Raw genomic sequence first — 27,952 nt, 5'->3', positions numbered from 1 at the left:
AACCAACGACGAACTGGTAATTAGAAGCAACACTTATTACCTTTTTATGAAATCACCGGGTTATAAATTGCAGCGATACGACTTTGATCCTCGGTCAAAAGACCCTCGGACCCAAATCAGTCTATTTCGATAAAAACATCTATAGAAATAGAAATAAAAACGCACGATATAAAAATATAGAAAATATTAATTTCTCATATTTAGGAAGCTATCGAAATATCGAACAAAGTACGAAGAAAAGTTTAAGAGAAAGCATTGTTTCCACGGTTGGTTTCGATGGTTCTGGTGGCACAAGTTCTATCCGCGACGATCGTTACCGCGGCTCACCGAATTTGTGAATGAGAACGAACGCTCTCGAATCGAAGTAACAACGGCGTCGTTGACACGAATCGCCGACGAGTGTCATCGAATACTCGCGACTCGCCAAGTTTCGCTAATACCTGAGCCGTTCAATGCGAAGCCGCGTGAAAAAGAACTTCGCGAATAATTCCAGGAAATTTTCGAACATGAAATTTATCGCGACTCTCGAAACTCGAACATACGATATTTTTCAAACAATTAACGCCGTTTTGCGAAATTACAATCGACGAGAGAAAAAACACAGTATATTTCAAAGCATTTCTACGTTCGCAATGACGGTCGATCAAAAGGTCCCATCGTCGAGAGAACAATTTTCTGTAGGTGGAAAATGTACGAACGACTGCCCGTAAAAATTACACATAACGAAATTGTTTCCTCTGAACGACTCGAAACAAGGTTTCGTTTTTAGAATGCTATAAAAGATTTGGAAAATGTGGCCATCTTTATTAGATAAGTATAGAGTAGTTGACGAAAGTGAACATGAATCACGTGTATCATACAAAATCCTTTGTACGATACGCGTAATATATTCAAAATAATATGTATAAACGTTCAATTACTTTTGCGAGCCGCACTATGTACGATTCTTGAAAAGAACTCGTAAAAAAACGATTTATGAATTTTTACCGAAACAAATAACTTCGTGATTTGGTTAAAAAAGAAAAAAGAAAGAAAAAATAAATAGAAAAAGGGAAGTGAGATACGTCACTCGTGCTCCGCGTAGTAAGGAAGAAAATTATTACTCAGATGAGCACAGGTCAGTGCGGCTGCGCGTAAAATTCTGAATTTTTCACAATAGCCTTCCGCTATGAAAACACCGATAAGCATGACCGCGAGGGTATTTCGTCAACGATACCGAGCAAAACCGCCTGCCGCCGGGGGTCAAAGGCCAAAAACGAAGCGTACGACATGTGGAATGCTGCAATCTCACAACGATCGTGGAATCACGCGCGCCGACTCCACTCAATTAGACGTTTATACGCTTCCATTTCACCAAAATGCAGCGTCGACTCGTTTCGTGCGAATTATACGGATCTACCACTTAAAATGATATAACGTTCATGTACCACGATGGTGTTCATTGTTGCTCGTTCGCTCGTTTAGAAGAAAAGAAATCGAGAGGTCAAGAAGCGTATTATTTTTAGCAAGTTGATAGCAGATCGTTTGAAATTTGTATTTAAAACTTTATCGGCTACTATGGAGCAACCTGTTACCGGAGGCATTCTCAGAAAGTAAGGAGAAAGATCGATAGTTTACCTAAAGTGTTTTACGAGTTAAAACAAGTTCGGTAGGCATTTATGTATCGTAATATAACTATTTCTCATAAAAATTGTTCAATTGGCGGCATCGACACATGAATTACAAGTGTTTATTGTCAATTAAGACGACTCTTAACGTGTACCAGCATCATTAATGTGGTAATCAGAACTGATCACGAGCAGTAAGAAGTGTTAGTAAACATAAAAATTCGATTATCCAACTATGTGTCACAGATTGATTCGAATAATCAAAATTTCGCTAATTTGTTTTTTATTATGATAGGCATTGTTTGTCTATAACAGTTACAGAAATGATCAACGCAGCTTTTATTAATATTGACCAGTTACGCCAATATTGCAACGCCAATAATCAATGAATAGTTGACACGAATTTCTGATATTCAAGTATCGTACATTAACAGCTATTTTTTAAACGGTGCTTTAACTTTCCCAATAAAGATAACTGTCCTCCGTTCAACGTCCTCCTCGTTTCTTATATTCGATTCATTCACGTTCACCCCGCTGGTTGGGTTCTTTACGCCACTTATAATCCGAACGAGACGAGACGAGGTCGATAGAAAGATCGATGCCCTATAATAGGCTAGCAACTTGTGCAAAGCTTCCGATATTTTAGACAGATTTCCATAAAGCCGTTTCGTTTAATTCCACTTTCTTTTCCGAGCGATTCCCTCGTTCCAAAACAGGAATAGTCGAATCCATTTGACCGAATCAACATTGGGAACAGCAACGATGACAATTCCTTTCGTCTCGATCATTTAATTATTTCCCCATCGAGCATCTGACTCTCCAACTAATAATAGAAAATCGACCAGGTGGTTGACACGGAATTGAATAATCCTTCTTTCCAGCAAAGCGGTCTTCGTCCTCTGTAAACGTATCTTTTCTCGGTACGTGTCGTTAAAACGGAATCGAAGAGCGATAAAAGACGATGGTCGATCATTCCTTACAAGAGTGATTTTACGTGATTTTTCAGAATATTCGGTAACTATTTTACTTCTTTCCTGTTTTCGCGCGATCTATTCGAACGGTTCGTTCCTTTTCTCGTCACGAATCTTCGACCCGCTCCTGATAGCTGATAACGCGACCGAGGCTGTTTACATCGGTCGAAACAACTGCAGTCGAACAAACTCTCTCTCTCTCTTCACCGATAACACCACGTTTCATGATTTATGAACGTTGATAATAAGGCTGTGCAATGCGCCACGCTATAGCGGTCGAGTGTCTTGGAAACTCGCTATCCCACAGCTGGTATCGCTAACAAGACATATGGACGGTGAACGTCGAAAGTCCGAAGCACGTGCAGACGGGGGAATGTAAATTCGAGAATTACGTGGCCACCGGAGGGTAATGTTCAATCTTTGTCAGCACGCGCGCACACACGAGATTCGTTAGATACGGTGGATCGCGAGAGCGTCAGCTCCTTCCGTCGTGCTCCTCAAATACGAAATAACGAAATTCGCGAATACGAGCCTGATTCACCAACCGAGTATGTCTGCTCGCGATTAAATGGCATTAACTTGATGTCAGATGCGTATGGTTACACGCACGAGAGGAAAGGATAAATATTTCGAACGTACAAATACGGCAACTTGGCTAGAAAGATATTTTGTCGTGAGGAAAGACTATACGGATAACTATAATCGTAGCAGGAGTAATAGTACTCGGTAGATGTGCAGAGGGAAGAATCGAAGATTAGAAAGAGTTGAAAAATACAGCAGAGAAACGGGAGATAAGATAAAACGAGCATAATCAATTATCCGTAGTCTAGTCATAAGCTTCATATCAATATAGATTCATGAATGTGTGCGTCGATATGTTTACGTTTCAGGTGGGTTTCTGGGCGATATCGCGCTGCCGAATATCAAATACGAGACCGAATGGCGACAGCAAAAACTCAACAAGAGTTACTTGGAAGAGCTGGAGAAGTATCGGGACGAGGTGCTGAAAGAGGGTCTTCAAGTCGAAGAAGAGGGTCTTACAGGTAAAAAAGTTTTCTGCGGCCAAACTTTTCCATCATTCGGATGGTATATCCGTTAAGGTAGCCGGTTGGTCGATGTATGCTAGCGACAGGTGTCGTTCCAGAGATCCTTCAATTTAAAAATGAGCACGACGCTAACGAGGCGCATCAGGAGAACGAGGAGATCGTGGCTTCTCAAGAGAAATCCGAACCAATTATGGTGGACCGGAATCAATACAGCATGGACGGCGAGCTCGAGGGTGGATTCAGTTTTAACGCGAGGAACGAAGATGCTAGGCCTGGGGTGAGGGACGAAGGCGTCGAATTCAGGTAGAGCGGCACGAAAATTTCACGCGAAAGTTACGCGAACGCTTCCAGCGTGACGATGATCTCAGATTTTCAACTCAAAATACGTGCCATGTCACACCACTTAGGTGGTAACCTTTCTTTCTCATTTTCTTCTATTTCTTCTTTTTCTTTTTTTTTTTTTTTTTTTTTTTGAGTATAGGAGTCGGACAAGTTAATTCAAACGCCAGGAATAGCGTGTTTCGCTTCACAGAGAATTTTTTAATGCGAAATGTTTCTACATTATTGCGCCTGCTTTTACCCTCGTGTAATTTTCAAGCTCTTTTGAATTTATAATGAATTTACAAACGTATATTTTGTCGTGTAAGACCAGATTTAACTTTTTTAATGGTGCTCGTGATTTCTGTTTTCGAGAGAACGAATTATTTTGATAGACGATATTACGTATACGAATTCGTAGAATATTTTGATTGGAGAGTTGGTTGGGTATTTAAAATAAACAACAGGGTGGTAATATGTACAATTATTTGAAAACCTACGGAACGAAGCGATACATTTTCGTATTTTGTGCGCCAATTAAAAGTATTTAGATACCTTTAGTATCAGTGGTATTAATTAAAAGCGGATGATATAGAATGTGTCTTGTGCCCGCTTTACATGCTTGTCAATGTTAAGTTGCGCGTATATTAATTTATTGTTTTGCTGGAAATATTTTATAAATAACACGAGTCTCGTTTATGCTACAGGTTTTAACTATCTTCCTCCGCACTTTACTGTAATTTTATAGTAAACACGAATTTCACGATAGACAAATTTCAATTTTGAACAGTGAATCTCTGAATTTCTGAATTAAATATTGAATTTATAGTTTTTTAATCGCAAAGGTTTCGATGATTTTAAAGCGGTTTCGTCAAAAATATCAAATGTTTAGGCTAGAATCAACCACCCCACCAACCAAGAAAAGACATTCCGCTCGAAAACAAGGGCGTGAAGCCTCGCAAACGGCGTCGAACGTGAACGCTACAAAATCGATGGAAGCATTTTTGAGAACGTCTCAAGAGTTGAACGCGTTTCCCACGACTACTGAGAACGTGAATCAAATAAAAACCACGAACGTGGAAAACGTCGAGGAAGTGTTCACCATTCAACCGGAAAGCAGCACACGGAACGCATCGAAACGGCGTCATCGTCGTCATCACCGTAGAAGGTACGAGAATTTCTTTACTTCCCCTTAATGATTCGCGCTTATCGTACGTTTGTATTTGAAAACTTTTTCTTTTTAAATATAACTTTGATAGAAGAATTCAAATTTTTACTTTATTACAATTTTAAGAATATGATGAAGCCAGTGTATTCGGATTTTACGCGTTTAAAAAAATATTATTCGGATCTAGAAATAGATATACATGCGAAATAATTTCATAAAAGAAAACAAGGAAATCATTTTATTTCGTGTAAAGCGTCGACAAAATTCTACGGAGCAAAGCACATTTGTCAAGGAAAGTTATCGTCGGATCGATTGGAAAGGTTTTGGAGCCTGGCAGAAATTTATAGCGTTTAGATTACCTACAAGATGTTAATATTCGATCTATGTACCAGGAAATATGAAACAAGTCAGAAATTTATAAATTGATATCTTTCGAACTAAATCTTATCTCGTATTTTATTGACCACTCTGCTTGACCACGAAAATGTTATAGGAGAGACCCAACTTCCTCGTGTTTCTGGTTAATACTTTTCCGATTTTATTTTAGGAATTCGATAATGACATTTCTAACGTACTGACCTATAAAATCTAATGATTTAGCGGAAGAACTGGATTTTACTTTTTGGAATAAAACCAGTGAGAAACGTTTTAACAAAAGACCTCCAAGCTGAAGTACCCATTGGGAAGTTAAAAAAAGAACCATACTCTATTTCCGATAGAGAAGTGATTAAGTGTATTGCCGTGTTCGATAATAGAGTTCGCTCTTTTAACTCGCACCCTCCCTATCACCAACAATTTTCCGCTGCTAGGGCTACTATGCCAATAACAATGGTCGTCATCGTAAAGCTGGAAAATGGGGACCGATAGTGCCGGTCGGGCATTTTCAGCCCTTGAACTGCCAATAACCTGTCAACATCGGCACACTAGTGTCTCTGACCGGTTGCGGATGTGTTCGTCTATAGATTATGCGCTCCTCTCTGAAAACCTACGGGGGATGAAGACCAAAAAAGGAGTAGAAAGGACGATATCGGTAAAATGTACTCGAGAAAATCCGGGTTTTTTAGTTTCACCGATAGCTTCACCGTGAAACTGCACCTTTTATATTAACGTTGATGAATAAAATTTTCTAAATCGAGTTGGTTCCGTAATAACATTCACTTTCGACATATTTTTTATCGTTATTTAAAACAGAACATGCGAAAAATTTGAATTTCAAGCGTACTTAAATAAATCCGGTAATGGATACAGGAGATGCCAGTAATGAATACAACATCTACCGGTATTAAAATTATTAAACGATATTTAATATTACCGTTAAAATATTCAGATGAAATTTACTACCGACATGTATTAAATTTTGAACCGCAAACATTGATTTCTCGATTTCCTGCGCGTTCTCTCTTGTGCTCGCAAATCAGCAGTTCTCGGTTATAGCTTCTCCTCGTTCCTTTTTCACGCTTACAGTGATACTCAGCAGGCTTACGAAAGCGTTTATTTACGACCTGAGTTCGACACCATGAAACACGATCTCACTGTGATCTCCCAATGAAGCTACGGAGAATTCTGGAGAGGATCAAGCAAGAACCTGATACCTTTGACGTGGTCAAGCCCTGTATCCGCAGAAATTTCTACCTTCATTTCCGTGTGGTTCTCTTCCACCGAGTACCTCTTAAGCGAAACGATTAAAAAGCACGTTAAAAACTCTTCTTCGAAATTCGATATCGAAACTTTCTGTTACTCAAAAAATTTCCACGATATTCAAGAAACCCTAGACGTATTTTCTTCTCAAAGATACTCGTGTCACAAAATGCACCTTCGAACGTTTAAACTCTGAACAAAACGTGTTCTTAAGCATAGGAAATTTCTGACAAATCATACTCGACGAATTACCAAGTAACAATCGCTCGTATTTATTATTATACGTATAAGTAAAGTCGCATGAATGAAAATACGTTCGTAATAAACGAACGAACGAACTAACCTTCTCTCATCCCCTGATAGAATCGTAAAACGATCAATTACATTGAGGCGCAGCGGCCGTCGAATTGCCACGTAATTATTGAACGCAGGAATTCCAATTAAGAAAGCGAGCGCGAACGCATTAATTACAGGGCGATAAGGAAGTTTTGAAATCCGCTTTTTCCCCTTGTCGACCAGCGGAGGATCGAGTCGAGCTGTAAATTTCAGTCAGCTTCGAGTATCGATTAAAAACGAGCGAAGCTCAAGACGCATTAATTTCTCCATCGGTTCAATCTGATCTGGTCTTAAACGTTTTTCATTGAAGGATCCGTGAAGACGATCATGCCACGGGGATAACTTCTTCTTATCGTGCTCTCTCTATTTCTTTTCCCCTTTTCTTTCGCTCCAATTTCGACCATCGAGCAAATGAAGACGCAAAAAGGTGAGCAGAGAGGAGGGAGAGGTAGATAGAAACCGATGGAAAAAAAAAGGAAAAAAATGGTTGGAAAGGAGAAAGATGGGATTCGAGTGATTTATCGAGATCAGTCGGAGAAAATTTCGTATTCAGCGAATACGTCGGTCCGTCGGTGGTGAATCGGTCGCCGTAACTCATCATTTTCCTCTGTCCTCCGTGACTTCCGTCCTTGCGCCTCCGGCTGCGCTTGACTCTTTTCGTTGCGCGTTATCAGTACCGCGAGATTATCGTGAGCTTGTTGTCTATTGAACTATGGACAGTGGAATGGACGGGTGAAAGGGGATGAATTTAAGGCGCGTTTCGATGAATTCGATTAAAACCGCGCTCTCGTATACGCGTCACGGGATCGTTCGTTCGAGTGAATTCGATTTCCTGGGATAAATACGCAAGCTGGATGAACTGGCTTCGCTTCAAATATTTCTATATTTTGTTTGACGGGATTGATAATAAGCAATTTAACAGACCGGTAATATAATGCTTACTGATATTAATTTCATTAACTCTTGTTTGTTAATCATTTTAGATGTTTCGAAATTTAATTTCCTCTTTGGTGTCAAATTGATACGACGATATAAAAATTGGATACACGGAATCGATTTAACGGAAATACGAATAGTTAAATAGTTCGCGTTGCTTGCAAGAAGCAAACGAGAAGATTAAATACTACGTTTTAAAGTATCCGTTCGTTAAATTCTCTACAAAGTCGAGATTTCCTGTATACATAAAGCTTCGTTTATATCGATTGCTTAAAACAGATCTTAATCAAATCCGAATGAATAATATTTTTCAAAGAACAATTAGTCTCGTGTTGTTTAAGAAGAACGGAGGAGCTACACCGATGAAATTAATTTTTCTCATTAACGTACAAGAAGTCGCGCTGAAACAAATCACGATTAATTTAACACCCGGTTTATTAATTAATTGCCAACGAAGCACTCGCTCCAGGCGACATAACAAATCACAAGGATTGCAAGCTCGGCGTTAATATTGATATATATTAGACGCGGGCTTTATTCAGTGGTGATAAGTTACGCGGAGGACGATGACAGTAAAACGGATCGAACAAAACAGACCCTTGGGGGGGTGAAAATATCAGGGACGCGAGAAACGGGGAATGCCGCGAATCGCGTTTTCATTGTCGTTCCGCTGATTGATGAAAAATCGTGATTCGTTAAATTCTAACCTGGGTCGGGCTGGATTATTTCAGTATGGCCGGGACACTGATATATTATATTGTGGTTTATTGCTTGCTGGTTAGGGGAGGGTTCGTCCGCCAGTGTAGAGAGATGGATCGACATTCGAAGGGGTGGTAACTAGCACACGTCAAAGCTAATAGAATGATCTATGCGTCTCGCGATCGTTTGATTGAAATCCACGTCGGGTCAACCGATGGTGTTCCTCCGATAGAATCGAATGGTTCTCTGAATGCAGCGTGAAAGAGAAAAGGATGACATACGGCCGAGTCGCGTGACTTTTCAATGAATTTAGCGCCGGCACGATCGAACCTGACGAGACTTCCGGAATATATGCTCGTTCGGGAACGTGATCGTGGAACGTTCGTCCAAATTGTGAAAAGTAAATTTGCTTTCTTATAACTTACCACTTTTGTAAGCGCCAATTCCGATGATTTAATTTTTTTGACTTTTATCTAAAAAAGAATATTCTCTTATTTTAGCTTCAATTTAAAAATATTTGTTTTACTAAGATAAGAGGAACGCTATCGCGGCCAAGATCATCGAAATGTATTCCCTTTTAGTGGCGTGTTCCTTTTACCGTGAAAGTATCAGCCACTGACTTTGCTACCGCCGGTAAAACCTACTTAACCCTAGAAACCGCTAAGGGTTGGAAGTTTCGACATTGGGATTTAATGGATACCGAGATTGGAGCGAATCGCGCGATTATCGTTACGTTTTAGATCCAGGACTGCATTTGCCGCAACCCCGACAAGATCGCCACAATGAAAACAACGGATTGCAGGTTTTGTTACTCGCAGCGCGAGTATTGCTAGACACGGTATTAAGCGAGACGTATTGTTTCCAGCCCCGGATATCTTCGAAGCTATAGCAGTTGACCTGAATTACGAAACAGACGCGACGTCTAATTTGTCGAAACATATATTCCTTGACAGCAACATACATAAACGCGGAGACAGAAAGCAAGGAAGGATCTTAAAAAACACAGTGTAAGATGTCCAAATATTTGCCTGAATCATCGTATGTATTTTGTATCCGACGAATGGTGTAATATATTCTATTCGTTAATTATTTGTCATCGTTAATATTTTATTTGTTTAATATGTAAAAGCGAAAGATATTCGACAAGAACTCGTCTTCTAAACTATATTATTTCGCAATTATCCGGGAGTTTCCGAAGGTTTCTTAAGCCTTGTTCGCCGACTCAATTTGTTCATAGGACAGACCGCATACATCTTTCATTTTCATGCTGGAAACGCGTCAAGCGGAAATCGCTTTAACACAAATAATCTTTCTTTTGCCTTCGTTAATACGGCTAACGTTGACTGACACTGACAAGTATTACAAGCGGCGCCAGTGTCGAACCGAACAACTGGCTAAAACAGTTTCCTGGAATCAGTTCGAGTAACCTCATCATTAATCAACACCTGCTTGAAACCCCTGTTTCTCAGTTTCTCAATTTCCTGGAACAACCCTCGTTTTTCCATAAAATAAAACGTTTCATTATCAAGTGTCGTAAGTTCCGAACAATTCTGTCCTGCGATATAACGTATCAATCTCTGACGATTCCTGTCGTGTTAACAAAAGAGTCGCCATCGTAAGGGAGCGTAATAATGGGATTTCGTGTTTCAGCGCGAATCGAGACCGAAGGGATATTTATTTCATAGGACAAGTCGCGAGGGGCTGAATCGTAAAACTCGTACCATCCCGCTACTCTATAACGATGGCTACGATCGTAAAAGTCAAAGAAACAAAACGAAAGGGAGAGAAAGATCCTCGGCGAAGACTTCGAGTAAACATTGTTAAAGAAAAGCGCTCTGTCGGTTTTCCACCAGCAGCCGTGAATTTCTACGATTTACACGTACACGAACCACACCGTTCTTCTTCCTCTCTCTGTCTCTCTCTTCCTCTCCCTTTTTCTCTGGTAGTTCGTTCACGAAGCTCGCTAGCGCACCCTTAATGGAGGCTGCTCGCTCGCTCGCTCGCTCGCTCGAGGCCCCGTTAATTAATTGTAATGCCGCGCCGATTCAGAAGCGCATAGCTTGACTGCTGCCGGTCGAGAGTCGCCGCTGCAAGGGTGGTTCACCCCTCGCGACCAAACTAGGGTGGGGAGATAGGAAATCCGGGGAGAATTACGCCCCGCGGTAATTAGTACTAATAAACGAGGGGCAGAGCCGTGGCACACGCGTGCGAGCCTCGTTCCGCGGCGAGCTCCAATGTTTACGCGAAGGGGGCAAATTATTTTTCAAAGTGTCATTCCCCTCGCAAGCCTCACCCCCGTCCTCCACCTTTTCTCCCCTTCTTTCCGTTTTCATACCCCCTAACCCGATACCATTCGTTTTCGCGGATTCGAACCGAGCAGGGGACAGGATAAATTGTGTCCCTGCTTTTTGGGAGCGAGTTTATTTTTTGGCGGATTCTCTGATACAGGATTACGAGGGGAGGGCGATTGAATTTTCGGGATGAGGTAATTCACTAGTTTGGACACAACCGAGGGTCGAAGCCCGGCAAGCGAGATGATTTGATTTTTGTCGGAGATTGTTTTGTTAATTGTTAATTCGGTTGATAATTTCTGGCTGGGATGGTGAGTTGCGCGAATGATGCTTTGCAAGCTTGCTTCTGATATTTCAAACGGCATAATCGTACATTTCACTAGATCGAATTAAAATCTGTTCTTTCGATGATAACATTTATTTCGTTAATGAATCTCGCTTATTGCTCTTCGTACGAAAAGATTTGTTGCAAGATAAATGATACAAAAGCGTTAGATTGAAATTTCGACTAAGCTAATTTGTTGGGGAAAAATTTTCTATAAGATTTTTTATAAGAAACTCCATAACGAGGATTAACTGTCTAGTGATCTTTAGACGAGCTTTCTATTGATAAAACCTGTGCTAATCCGCTCATACGAGAAGTATCTCAAATCGGTGGCTTAAAGTTCTTTCGCGATTTTGCTTCGTTTCTACCAATGAATATGCATGCGGCACACCGCCGTGTGCCCGTGAGATATTTGCCGAAAGATTTTATTGCGTTTCCTCGTATTATGCAAACAGAAATGCGGCTAGTACAGACATAGAAATTCTTTTTTTCAACTCCGTCGAAGAGGCTACGTTATTCCAATATGTACGACAAAGTGTAAAACACCACTTGCGTTTTCAGTGTACAAAGTGTACGTTCCTGCTTCGTTATGAAGTAACCAAGCGTATGAAAAGAAATCTACGCTAAAGTTTTAATGTTCCTTTTCATTAAAACGAAAGATATCTCTTAAATCTTTTACATTTAATTGCGAACTCATTTTGCATGTTTCGTTAAAATTCAGCGAAAGATAGCGACCCAGTCTTCTCGCAACATTTCCTTAGGACCAAGAGGCATGAAATCTCTCAATACGAATACGCGGTTAAAAATGTTCTTCGTTCAAGAAACTGTTCCAGATTCGAGAATCGTTTTGACCGAGTTCTAGAATTCGAGGGTTGCCGATATCGTATACCTCGATGCAGGAAAGATTTTTTCCTCTATCAAGTTCCATATCTTTAAAGCTGAAATTCTTGCTGATATCGTGCCTCGTAAGTGCGGAATCGCCGATATCGAAGACCTGCCGGCCTCGAGATTCTGGATGTCGTTCTTATAGAATCCTCGCGACCTACAGTCATCAGTATCGAACCTTACGACGGACAAGTTTTGTATTGAGTTTCGTAACGCAAAATCCTTGGCATCCTCCGTACCAGGCTTATCGTGTTTATAGAATCGAATGTCATTTGCTATCCATTTTTTATCCGTTGCGTCGTGAAGTTATTCCAGCGACCCACAAAACTTAATAGAATCTGTATCACGCGTAATCTTTTCGCACCACGTACATATTTTCGTACGTCGCGAACACGCTTCGTGTTTCTCACTCTGAAGCAAACGAACGAGATAAAATAAATATTACGGGGAGGAGAATACACGCTCGCTGTTTGTGACGAAGAAACACTTAGGTTTCAGTATGTCGTCGATCAATCTCATATCGGCAAAATTACAATACATATAACAAAGTTTTTGGTGTAAAACGGTGTACCTTTTTCCCGTGCGAAAGTCCAACACGGCGCAACACATAAATACACGTTTCATCAAAGTTGGAATTGGACACTTGACCGGTCAGTTCGTTAGCCACGATTGCTTTTTTCCGACCGATAAAGGGGTGTCCGCGGAGGCCGCGCGGCCGAAGGGCCTCTAAAAAGCGCGTTTGTTCCAGGCCGGTGGCAATTTCATCCGATATCGTAAAAAAACTCAACTGCCGGTACATTCAATTCGCGAAGCAACGGTCCGCTTTAATGCCGTGTTTCGCGGCCATTTTTATAACCGCGAACACCTGTTTTCGCGGCAGCTTTGCCTCGTTCCTCGTCGTTTCGTCTCGTTTTTCGTCCCCTTGTCGCTCTCCACCGTTTCGTTATAAACGAACGTGCGTTCTTTTAACTTTCACGAGACGCGATACAATCATAACAATTCGCCGCGAGTCCATAAACTATTTGGTCGCTATCGAAGTCAGAAGAGGATTGCACTAGCCGGTCAACTTCAACCCCGTTATCCGTCCGGTTATTTACTTAGTAAACATCCGGTGACCGATGTTGATTATCCTTTGAAACACGTGTGACCGTTTTACGACGCGGCACACGATCGAACGTACGATGGAAATTGCTATTTACAAGACGATAATGGAGTAGGTCGCGGGCGAACCTCGCGAAACTTCGACAATAATATTCGATATTACGCTAACAGGATATTAATAAATGGCAAGCAGGCTTTTACCATTAACGATCCCGGTATTCCGGTTACATTAAACATTTGATGGCTGCTACTTTGCGCCGTAAATTTTCCGGTCTTACAGTTTTTTAACGACCCCAGCGTTGAACGTTTCGATGCCGCTCTTGTGAGTAAATTTTCCGGTGTTTCGTGTTTCTTTTTCCTCTCTTTCTTTTGCCATTTTTTCTTCTCTTTTTTTACGAGCTTCTTTTTGCCCCTCAACCCCGAAACCTGGCTTTTTTCTTTCACTAAGAGAAAAAAAGGAAAAAAGTAGGGGAAACTCGACCAGCTTCGCGTCACGTAAATAACGCTAGAGATCGTAAAAGCACGACACGGTAAGATTAACTGGGGAATCTCTTACCCTTGACGGGAACGATGTTTCGGCGAATATGGAATAGCGGGGAAAGAATGCGATTCGACGAAAATTGAGTCGAGAATGAAAATTTAGACGGGCCCCTTTACGACCGTTTTAGGTGGTTCTCTTTAAGCGGTTTCAAGGAGGAAGTAAGTGATATAAACCTCTTACGACCGTGCGTATCCGATTAAATTAAACGATTCTCATTTCGTGGTATTTGCTTCCGAAGATTATAGGTAGTGGGTTTTCAAAAAATCTGACAATCACGCGTTGAAATTTTGATAAGAGCTTCAAAAAGTATTACGGTATAGTCATAATAGCAACGTTTAACGAACTTTACTTCAGAGTTATATTATTCCAGCGAAAAATCGCACAATAAAGATAAAATATCGAAATAATTTTTGGAAAGTATCTTTACGATATTTCTCTAGAGGATTGCGCAAAGAATAATATGCAAATTGTTTAAAAAAGAAAAAGGAAGCAAAGAAAGAAATACAGAAAAAGTTAGGGAAAACTAAATCAATGAACATATCCGTTTGCAGAGCAACGAAAAGGAGGCATCGTAGTCGCAAGATTCCCCTAGTCAGACGAGATTTCGATGACTCTTCAGACGAGGTAGTGTCGTTGCACGATAGACAGCTACGTTCGATAGAATTCTACGACATGGAGCATAAACCAAAGTATTCGGCAAACAAACGTGGTACCACAAGACATAGATTTTCCAGCAGGACACGAAGAGCCGCGACAGCACGCAAGGAACGTGTATGGGATCATGGAGTGATCCCGTACGAGATCGATGGAAATTTTTCCGGTGCTCACAAAGCCCTGTTCAAGCAAGCCATGAGGCATTGGGAGAATTTCACTTGCGTTAAATTCGTCGAAAGGCTTCCTCAAGAGCATCCTAATTACATACTGTTCACGGAAAGGCCGTGTGGGTGAGTTTGTTAATTCATGGATAAGAAAAGAAAGTATCTTTAAATACTGGTTTTCCGAAGAAACTCATTTTTCATAACACGTAACAACTTTGATACTCTATCGTTGTAAACAGTTTCGGTTCGTTAGAAAAATACACATTTTTATATAGCTTCTCGCGTAGCAAGAAAATGCGATGGAGAAGACAGTGTCTTTCGATGTATATCGATCTAAGATTCATTTGCAGAATCTCTTTCATTTTGCTTTTGAAACAACTTCGCAGATGCTGCTCGTTCGTCGGGAAACGAGGAAACGGTCCGCAGGCGATAAGTATCGGGAAGAATTGCGACAAGTTCGGAATAGTGGTTCACGAGTTGGGCCACGTGGTTGGCTTTTGGCACGAGCACACGAGACCCGATCGCGATCGTCATGTACAGATTATCCGTGACAATATCATGTCTGGTAAGTGAATTTTTTCCACCACCGTCACCTCTCTTCCTCCATATATTCCAACAAAGTATAGTTCAAATAAAGCCAAGTTACAAAAACAAACTATTCTATTTTCATACCTACCTAAGATCCCATACACGCTAAGGATGTTTCATTCTAACCATTAAAGGAACGTATAAACGTACTTTAACGATATCGAATCACAGCAGCGTCGTTTCGCGAACGCTTTGACGTCGTTAGCAGTCTCCGGTGTTTGGTGAACGTGAGAAGGATCCCGCACGAGGAGCATGGCTTTTTGGTACGTGCTTGACTCTCGATTCCGTTTCAGCTAGGAAATGGCCGTGGCGCGGGTTTACCTTCGCCAATAGGCGAATAGATATCCGTTTTAGATTAATGGACCAATTTGGCAACGGGGTGTCGGGCAAATCTCACCAATCATTAGCGATGACAACTAATCGAGGGTCGGTATTCTAATATTTACACACGATGTGACAGTCCCTGAACGGGTGATCGCATCCCGATTAATGGATACTCGTAACAGGAATGGTAACGAGCTGTTTAATTAGCGAGACCCAGCACCATCTGTTTAGGCGGTGAAATTACACCTTCAGTCACGCAAGCTCGCCTTGGCTCGACAAAATCGCGCGAGGAACGCGCGTGCCGTTGTTGTGGTTTCGTTAAGGTTACCGATCCGTTTTCGATGATCAAACAAAGATCGAAACACCGGCTACAGCCTATACGATCGAATAACACTCGAGACTTCGTCGAAACGGGGAATATCGTCCGTGCGACGTTGCCAGACTTTGTGTATACCGGAAACGATTGACAATGTCGAATGCCGCTTTGAAAGCAACTGGATAGTCGATGAAATCGGCCGGCTGTGTTTCTTCGATGGCACGTCGAGTTACCAACTACAGTTACACAGAGACAGTTACCTGACGCTAGTTCCCGATGCTGTAAGCGTCAGATGTTTGTCGATTCGAAGTGGTCAATTTGGATCTCGGTTGACGATCCTGACCTCGTATTTCGAATGTTTGCGTGCACGTACGATATAACGCGCGATCGCACGTCAGACATGCAAGAGCGTACGAACGTTAGAGATTAGCCTGTATCGATTTGCGTGCGTATATTGCGTTAACCATCGTTTAATGGAATTTTAAAAAATTCTTTGTAGGTCAGGAGTACAACTTCAATAAACTGACAGAGGAGGAAGTGAATTCGCTTGGTTTGCCGTACGATTACGATTCCATTATGCACTACGCGAAGAACACGTTTTCGAGAGGGACGTACTTAGACACGATTTTACCAATGGAAATTCATGGCAAGAAGCGGCCTGAGATTGGTCAGAGACTTCGACTCAGCGAGGGGGATATCGCTCAGACGAACCTTCTTTACAGATGCTACAGTAAGTTAATAAGGACACTAGTCATTTTTGCAATTACTTGAAACGTATCAGGATGCTTTTACCACCGCATTGATAATTACAAATATATTATATTCTCTTTTTTAGTATATTACAGAGACCGGTAATTTCAGCGAAAAAATTTATCATTAGATATGGGCTTTCGAGTAAATATCTAATTTGTATTTTCACAGAATGTGGCAGGACGTTTCAAGAAAACAGTGGAAGTTTCGGATCACCGATCTTGGATCATCCGAACAGGTCACCGCCAGTGGAGGGCGAACGATGCGAATGGAGAATCACGGCGACCCACGGCGAACGAATAGTCCTGAACATCACGTCGCTCGATATATTTAAGAGCAATTTTTGTCGCAGCGATTACTTGGAGATCAGAGACGGATACTGGTTCAAAAGCAACGTGCTGGGTAAGTAGAACGCGTGATAACGAAGCCGAAACACAAAATTTATACTTATCCCTGGTCCGACTGTATCGCGGATATATATCTCGAATATTGCATTCACCACGGCTAAGGAAATTCCTGTTGGCCTTATTCCGACGTTTCTATAGAAAATCCTGTTTACGAATATATCCACTATTTCTTTTTTGCATGGCAATAATTAACGGGCAGAGAATGATATTTTTAAAACAAAGTTTCGTTCGAAATAGAAATTTATCGAAGGATTTAGTTTGTCAACGTTATATAAGATTTGTATAATCCTTTACGGTCCTGCACACGGTCAATATGAATATCGTATTTTACTTGATTGGATTTCGGGTTTTAAGGTGATCCCGATATGCCGCTATTCACAGGGGGAGAGACACATCGTAGAACTAGGTTTATGGAATAACCGATGTTTCAATATTATCGTACACGATTATTCTCGTGGTTATTATCGCGTTCAATGAATTCTAGGAAATCCTAGGAAGATCTAACAACAAATATAGAGCACTGGATTAACCATCGTAATTCTCAGCACTCCATTTCGAAAAATCGAAAAATCATTCGAACGCAATATCGAAATACAAGTCGATGCCTCGAGTATATTCGTCGGGACTCTCGTAACAACAATTTAATCGCAACACAGGTCGATACTGCGGAAGCGGAAAGATCCACGAACCTGTGGTCTCGACCGGAAGTCGAATGCTGGTTACATATGTAACGTCGAGCCATCAGACGGGACATCGTGGTTTTACTGCGAGCTACGAGGCTGTGTGTGGCGGTGAAATCGAGGTGGAAGACACAGGCCATTTGGAATCGCCTAACTACCCGGAGGGCTATCAGTCGAGCAAGGAGTGCGTCTGGAAGTTGTCCGTGCCGCAGAACTTCCAAGTGGCGCTAAAGTTTCAATCGTTCGAGATCGAAAACCACGACAACTGCGTGTACGACTACGTGGAGGTACGGGACGGTCATAACGCGGACTCGCCATTGATCGGGGTTTACTGCGGTTACAAGATACCGCCGGACATTAAGTCCACCGGTAACAAACTTCTGGTGAAGTTCGTTAGCGACGGGTCCGTACAGAAGGCTGGGTTCTCGGCCACGTTCATGAAAGGTACGCTCCAGTTTTACGTTCGGTCGAGTTTCAATGGCTGTCGATTGGATTTGCTTTATCCTTTTATCTTATACCAGTAATCTTCGGCTAAGGTATCTTCGTGGTAGTAAATGAATTTTGAGCGAGATTCATCGAAGCGTGAATTAAAGAGAATATAGAATAAAGCAAATTTTTCCAAATCAATCGAAGAGAATTTAATCGATGCTTTCGGCACATTTTTTGTTTTAGAATTCGACGAGTGTGTTTTGATCGAGCACGGCTGCGAACACAATTGCATCAATACTTTGGGTGGATTCGAATGTTCCTGTAAACCTGGCTACGAATTACATTCCGATGGAAAACACTGTGAAGGTATATTGTAGAAAATGTTGAAAAATTCTTCTTCCTTTCAAGTACTCTCTTTAGAATTATTTGAGTGCCAGCAGATTAGAATTTCGGTATATCTCTTTACGCCAGTTGATGTATACTTATGTCCGTCAGATGCCTGTGGCGGAGTATTCGAGGACAGTAACGGAACTATCACGAGCCCCTCGTTTCCGGTAACTTACCCGGGAAACAAGGATTGTGTCTGGGAAATCATAGCTCCGCCTCAATATCGTATCACGCTAAATTTCACGCACTTCGATCTAGAAGGCAATAATGCTCGTCAACAGGATTGCGAATACGATTCTGTGGAAGTAAGCAGCAAGCTCGGAGACGATCTTTTGAGAAAACATGGTATTTTTTGCGGTTCGAGGCTACCGTCGTTGATTACCTCGGAGGGAAACTCCTTAAGAGTGACATTCACATCTGATAATAGGTAAATCACTTAAATTTTATTATTAGCTGGTTTATAAATTTTAAGGGAACCCTAATTTAACAAGATATATTCTTTTCTGATATTCTCTCTCTCTTTCTTTTTCTCTCTCTGCGATTACAGTATTCAAAAAACTGGTTTCGCCGCCGTCTTCTTCACGGACATGGACGAATGCGCGAACAACAACGGTGGTTGTCAACACGAATGCAGAAACACGATAGGATCTTATCAATGTTCGTGTCACAACGGTTTTACGCTTCATGAAAATGGCCATGACTGCAAGGAGGGCGGTTGCAAGTACGAAATTGTCGCACCTATGGGTACTATAACATCGCCAAACTATCCAGACTATTATCCCGGCCTAAAGGACTGCGTCTGGCACTTTGTTACCAAACCAGGACATCGTATTAAATTAGTTAGTATCTAAGAATCGTTTTATAATTTTACTAACTAGAATTTTATTTACTCGCGCGAAAATTTATAAATTTGATGCGATTTCGAAATCATCCAGGTTTTCAAAGTTTTCGAGATGGAATCCCATCAAGAATGCAATTACGATCATATCGCTATTTACGACGGCGATTCACCGGATAGTCACGTTCTGGGCAAATTTTGCGGTACCAAAGAGCCGCATCCAATCCTCGCAACTGGGAATCAAATGTATATGGTATTTAAGAGCGATGCTTCCGTCCAAAGGAAAGGTTTCCTTGCGACTCACAGTACAGGTAAGAGTGCCATCAATTTAAACGAAGTAATCGCACTTTCGTTATTAAGAATGTGACTTACTTCTGTAAGATTTCCACCATAACATCAATCTTGCCTTTTAAAGCACGACCTCTTTCGTGCTTCGCGCGATTTTTCGTAAAATCTCGTACGACAATCAGAATCGCATGAGAAATATCAGAATATGCCAGAAAAATGTTGTGCTTGAGTGAATTTTCTGTTTCAATGAAAAAAATGTACAAGCGTGCCTGATATATATTTCCATTAAGAAACAATTCAAATCTACAGAATTATATTAAAAATTCCGAAAAAGACAGATGTCAGTGTTAGTAGTCGATCGAATTCAATAAATGAAAGTATCGAGGTGTACTGTGCTTTCTGAAGCATCGTAGCGATTCATTTTACGTCTGCGATAGTATCAAGTAATTTAAGTTGTTAGGTACAATTTCGTTCACCTAATCTCGTTCTACAGCTTGCGGTGGCCACTTGATTGCCACGACCGAAGTAAAGCATTTGTACTCTCATGCGAAGTACGGCACCCACAATTACGACCACAGGACCGATTGTGATTGGGCGATCGAGGCACCACCTGGCAAAAACGTACATTTCACGTTTGTCACGTTCCAATTGGAATCAGAGAGCGACTGCAATTACGATTTCGTCGAAGTTTATTCCGGTTTAGATACGTCCGGTCTTCTGTATGGACGATATTGTGGAAACAGCGTAAGTCTTATCTTCTGGCCTGAATGAAAAGTAAAGTTCGCTTTTACGTGTCGATGCTTGAACGCAATCCAGCCATTTGTATCGACATTGAATTTTAATATGCAATTCGTTTATTTCAGAATACCACCGACTTCATATCGATAAACGAGGCATTGCTGGTAAGGTTCAGAACGGACGACACGATATCGAACAAAGGTTTTATGGCGCTATTCGTTGTGGTTGATCATCAAGACAGTGGAGAAAATTACGGAGGTTCTGAGGACGAAGATGCGGACGAGGAGAATCTCTGATCCGTGACAGGCCTCGCCAATCGACTGGGCTACGGATTCCACATTGGTTCACTCTTGCAGAATAACGAACAAGGCGAAGGCGAGTAATGTCTAATTACTCGTGCGTAAACGTTCCGAACGTTTCGATGGAGTCCACGTAGTCCTTGTCAAACGTGAATCTTGCTCGATCGTCGAGGCCGTGAATCTTATTCTTCCGACGAATTATACGTTCGAAGGAGGCGAATCGATCGAATATCGACCGACAGTATCGATCTTTTTGGACTTAAAGATTTATATTTAACGATTAACGGGTGAACGAAGAAAACATTGCCCAGAGTTAATCCCAAGTGTCTCGCATCAAGGATAATTTATTCCGTCAGCGATGGCGTTAGTTAACGGCTTAACCATTTGGAGTAGCGATGTAACGACCCTGAAATTCGGCCTAGGGTCAAGGCCAATCGTGCCATTGTATGTTTAGGTAGAGCGCATTATACTGTTAACTACTATGAATTGTCAAACCCAATGAGAAACAGCAGGTTCAAGAAGGAAGGCGAAACAACACAGGATTTAGTGTTGCCAAAGTGATTTTCTAATATTTAATCGAACAGTATCTTTATCGGTGTTCGGAATTATTCTAAGTAATCGATATGAATACAATAAGAAGGCATAAAGGAAAAGTCTACGAGAGGAACAAACGTAATCCAGAATTATGGTCGACGTTGTTCCTTCAAGCACTGCCCTATACCAAACGATTCGATCACGTTGAAAGATCACTTTTTTCTCGACTATGTACAATTCTTTCGAATCTTCTTCTTTCCATTTTCACTATTTCCCTATTTTTAAATAAAAGATATACTTTTCGAAGCGTTTTGTTCAAATGTACGCGGATAAACGGTTCTAATGTCGCTACGCAAGAATATCGTACGAAACCGAACGTGTTTCGAATCGAACGAAAGGAAGAAAATATGACGAGAAGTTTTTCGCTCGAATCTGTTCGATGCAAACCTTCCATACAACTCGTGCAAATACTTGAAATAATCTAGATATAAATTTAGACATAGCGCTGATCAATCTTGAAAAATCAGCGATAGAAATTTTACGGCGAACCTCGAGCGGCTGGTTTCGATTGAAACTGATCAACGTTTCCGCGAGGATTTCGCCGAGCGTTTATTGTACATAGATAAAAGTTTAGATGTAGACGTCGTGCCGTTTTATATCGTAGTCATAGGATCGACGACAAAAAATAAAATGTCTCGCTATCGTGTGAATTGATAGATTTCTGACGGTTCTCAGGCTCTGTACTTTCGTCTGCGTTTCATAACGAGATATTTAAAAATAATTGTAATAATGCACGCAGTAATTTGTTGCGGAATGAAATTATTTCGACGATACCAATCGACAGATCTATAGACGTACGTTAAATTAATGAACTAGACAATAGTATCTGATACAAATGTCATTGGTACTCCAAGAAAGTACAGTTAGAACAACTAGATATCTTTAATAATTTTGTCGTAGATATCGATACTGGAGTTGCGATACGAGTATTGAACACTTCATATTAAACTTACAGCTGAATGGCGAAAAAACGTATTTTAAGATCGGGCACGTATCCTAGCGAACTCATCAAAGTACTCGTGTTTTTGACAGAACGAAACGTTATCCTTTGTACACTGTGTATTGTTTAAGGAAAATGATATTGTGCAAAAGATTATTCTGTAATTGCCAAAAAGAAAACGTTGTCCGAGTAACGATATTCTGAAATTTCCAAACTTTTGGTCATTCTTCTACATGATTCACTGCCCGGTGTACAATTTTCACGATGGTGCACAGAGATTTAAAAGAAAAAAGACGATATATTTTTACTTTGATATTATTTTTTAAATGTATCGTACGATGAATATGGCTTATATTATTTCGAGCAATACCTTGTACGTGAATGCAAGCAACAAGATATACGAGAAACTTTGAATTTCTTTTGCAAGTGTACATGATGTACGAGCGAGTACGCGCATAATGTTGATCTTTAAAAAAAGAAAGAAAGAAAAATTCATATGCCTAAAAACACACAGTATAGATAATAATACCTTTATCTATTATCTGACGATAAGAGCAATATTAAGCGCCGCGTCAAGTTCCTTTTTGTAAATTATATGTGATTTATTTGTTCTCAGAAATACACGTTATAGGCACTCTATATATTACTAAGCAAGTATATACAACTAATATATGCGTTTCTTCTATTGAAAAATAATCCTCTACCTACACGAATTCCTCTATCCTTCTATCACGCTTGTTCACTTTGCTAGCATTTGATAGCTAATGGCATTGCTGTCGTATCGAATATTCTGACGAGTCAGAAAATAAAAAAAGAATCTATCGCAAAAACTATTGATTATCAGGTATTATTCGATCCCGACTAACAACCAAAGTATTTTGATTCGTAACTTAATGTCAGTTTAATGATCAATAATTGACTATTATTAAAAGTCATAAGTTCAGGATTAGTCACCGATAAATATGGTAACTCTGGTCATTAATGGAGAATACTGACTATCAAAATGATTTCAGGTAAGTGTTCTTTGATAATTTTATTCCGAATGAAAACCTTAATTTTGATCATTCTACTTATTCTTTCATTGTTTCATATTAAAAACATATAAAATTTGAAAAAATTAAATCTTAAAAAAATAATCGATCAAGCAGTTACTTACGTTAATAGAAACGAGGTATAAGATAAAAAGCCTTGGATCACTGGCTTACTATATTTGGAGAACAAGATCTCTGCAAATACAAGGACAATAAGCGCGTGCTCGATATGTTACATCATTGTGCAGTTGTACCGGTATCGATTATGTTAATGTAGAAGATCAATTTCCGTGATCATATATAAAAATACAATATTACTATAAGATACAGATTCATCTTGTATACCGTATAATAATCAATAACATCGAGTACAAATTTATGAAGACACTGATTGTTCAAACATTTCAGTCGTATAAAATTTCCATGATTACGAACAACACGAGTTATACGTTGTTATTTGAAATTTTATGCCAATATATTACTTTAAAGATTGCAATTATGCTCTAAAAACATCGATAAAATAAGTCCAGAGTTCTCTCGGGGAACAACGTAATTTTTGCGTGCACGTCATACAAAGGAGTTATTCCCAGAGGGAGTACTCTGTGCCCCACCCTGTAAGTTCTCTAGAGAAGAGGATCGTCACGATTTACCGCTTTCCTTACGCGAGAACCGACCGTCTGTGACCAATTTTAGAAAAAGTGAACGGTCGAGTAGCAGAAGCGTTCTCTCACGGCCAGTCCCATCCTTCTTTGTCACTTCTGCATATCAAAGGACATCTACATATATGTATGATCTAATATTAATAAATACAGAAAATATACAAAAATGACGACCAATATGTTGTATTACTATTTTGTTCTGAGGATTTTTGGTTTCATAGATTGACTTTTACGAAGTTATCGATTCATTCTCAGAAATGGATACGATCTGACGGAATATGACCACTTACGTAATTACACGGTCGGTCAATATTTCTGCTTGTTTCTGAGTCTGTGTAACGAAAAAGGATATAAGTGTATGATTGGAAGAGATTATTTGTTTATCTACATTTTAAATCATTGATGAAAAGCTTGTTCTAATGTGTAAAGAGAAAATGAATGTTATACATTTTTAGATAAGAAATTATTTTGGCAAAGAATGAAACATTTTCATTTGGTTGATTCCGCAATTTCCTAGGGTTTGCACATACAGGTAACTTCTGAATAGAAATTCCGCGACGCAATGTCTATTATTAACCAATGGACAAGTTCAACGCCCATATCCAACCGCAGTGGTTTTGCAACTAAGAATAAGTGTCGTGTTTTTTTGCATTGCTCTGCACAACATCCATTTTTCACGAGACAATGCAAATTTAAAGATAACAAAATGAAATACGTAGCGATAACAACATTTTTAAACGCTAATTTCTATGATACTGGATATTTTTTTAATGAACTATGTAGAAGAAACGAATTTACAATTTTGTGTTAGCAGAATAGTAATACAAGTATGTACTACTTTGAAGCAACTTTCTCTCGCGTATCTTTCCGCAAGTGCATCGTGAAATTCTGATGACAATCTCTCTGTGACACACTCTGATCGAGAAAATCCATTTATAACTATATAATATTTGCAACGTGTAATAGAAGTTGTCCTCCGATCAATCTTTATAGAAAGTAATTCTCAATAAAATTCTTAACTACAATTGCAACCGTGCGCGAAGGACTTTGTGAAATGTATTCTTTATTAATTAATATGTAAACAAGGTTCAATCTCTTAATGTTGTAACAGAAACTCTAAAAAACTGTCCTATTTTAAAACTTAATAATTAATACTAGACTTACATTAATTACAGCCTATAGTGTTACAGCATGTCATCCTGCTATCTGTGACACTTTTGTTAATGAGGACAAGACTACATTATGCATACATTGTATGTATGTATGTACGTACGTATGTAAGTTCATATGCATGTATAATAAATGCAAAGGTCGTACATCTGAGCAATTTAAAATGTCTCCTATTACAACAAGTTAATACAAGAGACTGTCATTTTTAATAATAAATTTCGATATGATCTAGTAATCTTTTAAGAAACTTAACAAAAATTTGTTAGAATATTCAAAGCTAACCGTTAAGATGCTTGGACTTTGTTCCATTGCATGATGAACCCGGTCCATACCTGAATAAAACAGCTTTCTGCGTAATGAATATTTCCTTGCTAATCAATCGTTATCGAGTCAATGAACAGAGCGTTACATACCAATTTCCTTGCTATGCCCGTCGAAATTTGTAAAATCAATAAAATAAATGTCGCATGACAGGAGGCTAGGTACTATATTTTACACGTAGAAAACATGCGTGAAGGCGTTGTGGCGTTCTGCGGTCTTCTGTTGACCAATCAGAAACATGGGTGAGGTCACTAGCGACCAATAACTGTTCGCCAAAAGAGTAGAGGGTCAGGGGTATAAGATCCAGTAGCAAGCGTCCCTCGCGCATTAATCGTTTGGTTCCCGACCGTGCATTGTGTGTGGCTGATAGCAGAAGCTCCATTACTTGCTCCAACTATCGACTATTCACTTTCTACAAGAGCGTAAAGCAAATCCCTAGACTTCAAAATGGTGAGTAAACATTTTTTGAGAAATTCTGCTCGCGGGAACGATTAGTTATATCAGCGGTGTTATTCGTGAAAAGTGACGACTGCAACTTCTGCACCGGCCGGCTCCGCCCTTTCCGTTGCGACTCGTTTAATATCTAAATACCGTTAAAATAGTTAAAACATTTATATCTCGGATAACAGTTATGCTTGCATAAAACATAATTTGTAAAATTAGTTGTGGAATGTATGTAAGACAAAAAAAATGAAAACTAGGCATTTCTTTGTTTCACGTTATCGAGCGGCGGGGGAAATGCGCGTCGCGTCGTTTTGAGCGACGCGATCGATACTTCGTGAATGATGTCTATCAAATATTTTTTATACAGAAACCGTTTTAAATGTTATTGAAATTAAAAGCAATACGCTCCACGATGTAACAAAAAATATTTGAAATAATCTTCTGTAAAAAGAAGATAAAAAAATATACTAGTATTATTTTATAAATCCAGACTACACAATTTAAATTTATTTAAATTTTTTCAGCGTGAATGTATCTCAATCCACGTTGGCCAGGCTGGAGTTCAAATTGGAAATGCCTGTTGGGAGTTATACTGTCTGGAACATGGCATTCAACCTGATGGTCAGATGCCATCAGATAAAACCATTGGAGGAGGTGATGACAGTTTCAATACTTTCTTCAGTGAAACAGGTGCTGGAAAACACGTTCCCAGAGCGGTTTTCATTGACTTAGAGCCAACAGTAGTCGGTATGTAATTATTATTTCCATATTAATAATTTTTGTATATTTTTTTAGAATAAATTAGATAAGTTCTTCATTATATCAATTTTTGTTGTAGACGAGGTTCGCACAGGCACCTATCGTCAGCTCTTCCATCCAGAACAACTGATCACAGGCAAAGAAGATGCAGCGAACAATTATGCTCGTGGGCATTACACCATTGGCAAGGAAATCGTTGATCTCGTTCTAGATCGTATTCGTAAACTCGCAGATCAATGTACTGGACTCCAAGGTTTCCTCATTTTCCACTCTTTTGGAGGTGGCACTGGTTCTGGTTTCACATCTTTGTTGATGGAACGCTTGTCCGTGGATTATGGAAAGAAATCGAAGCTGGAATTCGCTATTTACCCAGCCCCACAAGTTTCCACTGCTGTGGTCGAACCCTATAACTCAATTCTCACCACCCATACCACTTTAGAACATTCCGATTGTGCATTTATGGTCGACAATGAGGCTATTTATGATATCTGTCGCCGTAATTTGGACATCGAAAGACCTACGTACACGAATCTAAACCGATTGATTGGTCAAATCGTTTCTTCGATCACTGCCTCGCTTCGTTTCGATGGCGCTCTTAACGTTGATCTGACGGAATTCCAGACTAATTTAGTACCTTACCCAAGGATTCACTTCCCTCTGGTTACTTATGCCCCGGTCATCTCTGCTGAAAAGGCGTATCACGAACAACTTTCCGTAGCGGAAATTACGAATGCTTGCTTCGAACCAGCTAACCAGATGGTAAAATGCGATCCTCGACACGGAAAGTATATGGCGTGTTGTATGTTGTACAGAGGAGACGTTGTACCCAAGGATGTTAATGCGGCCATCGCAACTATCAAGACTAAGCGCACTATTCAATTTGTCGACTGGTGTCCAACTGGATTCAAAGTTGGCATTAACTATCAACCACCTACCGTCGTACCGGGTGGTGACCTCGCTAAAGTGCAACGCGCTGTCTGCATGTTGTCGAATACTACTGCTATTGCAGAAGCTTGGGCCCGACTTGATCATAAATTCGATTTAATGTACGCCAAGAGAGCATTTGTACATTGGTACGTCGGCGAAGGTATGGAGGAAGGTGAATTCTCCGAAGCACGTGAAGATCTTGCCGCTTTGGAGAAGGACTATGAGGAGGTTGGTATGGATTCCGCGGAGGGTGAGGGAGAGGGAGCCGAAGAATACTAAACTGACTCTCGTTGAGATTTTTGAATAACGTACAATTCGAAATAAACGAATTGATTTGCAGCTGTGATTGTTCATATATTTTACCTGTCCTTTATGTATTTTCC

The 27,952-nt window shown here is 40.1% G+C and overlaps 2 protein-coding genes across 3 annotated transcripts in view; both read left to right on the top strand.

Annotated features, from left to right (window-relative positions):
• The window catches only part of LOC100643173 (bone morphogenetic protein 1), a 54,607-nt gene extending 31,681 nt beyond the window's left edge, over positions 1 to 22,926 (top strand). For both annotated transcript variants that reach the window (XM_048410823.1, XM_003399651.4), the window contains exons 2-15: positions 3,469 to 3,621; positions 3,723 to 3,927; positions 4,835 to 5,110; positions 14,414 to 14,806; positions 15,067 to 15,245; positions 16,408 to 16,638; positions 16,830 to 17,060; positions 17,722 to 18,189; positions 18,418 to 18,540; positions 18,670 to 18,988; positions 19,109 to 19,400; positions 19,497 to 19,710; positions 20,181 to 20,431; positions 20,551 to 22,926. In XM_048410823.1, coding sequence (XP_048266780.1) covers positions 3,815 to 3,927; positions 4,835 to 5,110; positions 14,414 to 14,806; positions 15,067 to 15,245; positions 16,408 to 16,638; positions 16,830 to 17,060; positions 17,722 to 18,189; positions 18,418 to 18,540; positions 18,670 to 18,988; positions 19,109 to 19,400; positions 19,497 to 19,710; positions 20,181 to 20,431; positions 20,551 to 20,721 — 3,261 coding nt within the window. In that variant the 5' untranslated portion in view covers positions 3,469 to 3,621; positions 3,723 to 3,814 and the 3' untranslated portion in view covers positions 20,722 to 22,926. The remainder of the gene's footprint in view (positions 1 to 3,468; positions 3,622 to 3,722; positions 3,928 to 4,834; positions 5,111 to 14,413; positions 14,807 to 15,066; positions 15,246 to 16,407; positions 16,639 to 16,829; positions 17,061 to 17,721; positions 18,190 to 18,417; positions 18,541 to 18,669; positions 18,989 to 19,108; positions 19,401 to 19,496; positions 19,711 to 20,180; positions 20,432 to 20,550) is intronic.
• Positions 22,927 to 25,737: 2,811 nt separating this feature from the next.
• On the top strand, positions 25,738 to 27,908 carry LOC100643379 (tubulin alpha-1 chain). The gene is made up of 3 exons (XM_003399652.4): positions 25,738 to 25,889; positions 26,408 to 26,630; positions 26,722 to 27,908. Exons 1-3 carry the CDS (start codon positions 25,887 to 25,889, stop codon positions 27,846 to 27,848), a joined length of 1,353 nt encoding a protein of 450 aa, XP_003399700.1. The 5' UTR covers positions 25,738 to 25,886; the 3' UTR covers positions 27,849 to 27,908.
• Positions 27,909 to 27,952: the final 44 nt, after the last annotated feature.

The sequence above is a fragment of the Bombus terrestris genome, chromosome 12 (assembly GCF_910591885.1).
Source record: "Bombus terrestris chromosome 12, iyBomTerr1.2, whole genome shotgun sequence".
In the NCBI taxonomy this organism is placed as follows: Eukaryota; Metazoa; Arthropoda; class Insecta; order Hymenoptera; family Apidae; genus Bombus; species Bombus terrestris.
This window is presented reverse-complemented; position numbering and strand designations above follow the sequence as displayed.

Excerpts from the sequence above, each read along its gene's own strand:
- LOC100643379 (XM_003399652.4), top strand. Across the intron at positions 26,631-26,721 it reads CTTAGAGCCAACAGTAGTCG|ACGAGGTTCGCACAGGCACC; the intron begins GTATGTAATTAT and ends TTTTTGTTGTAG.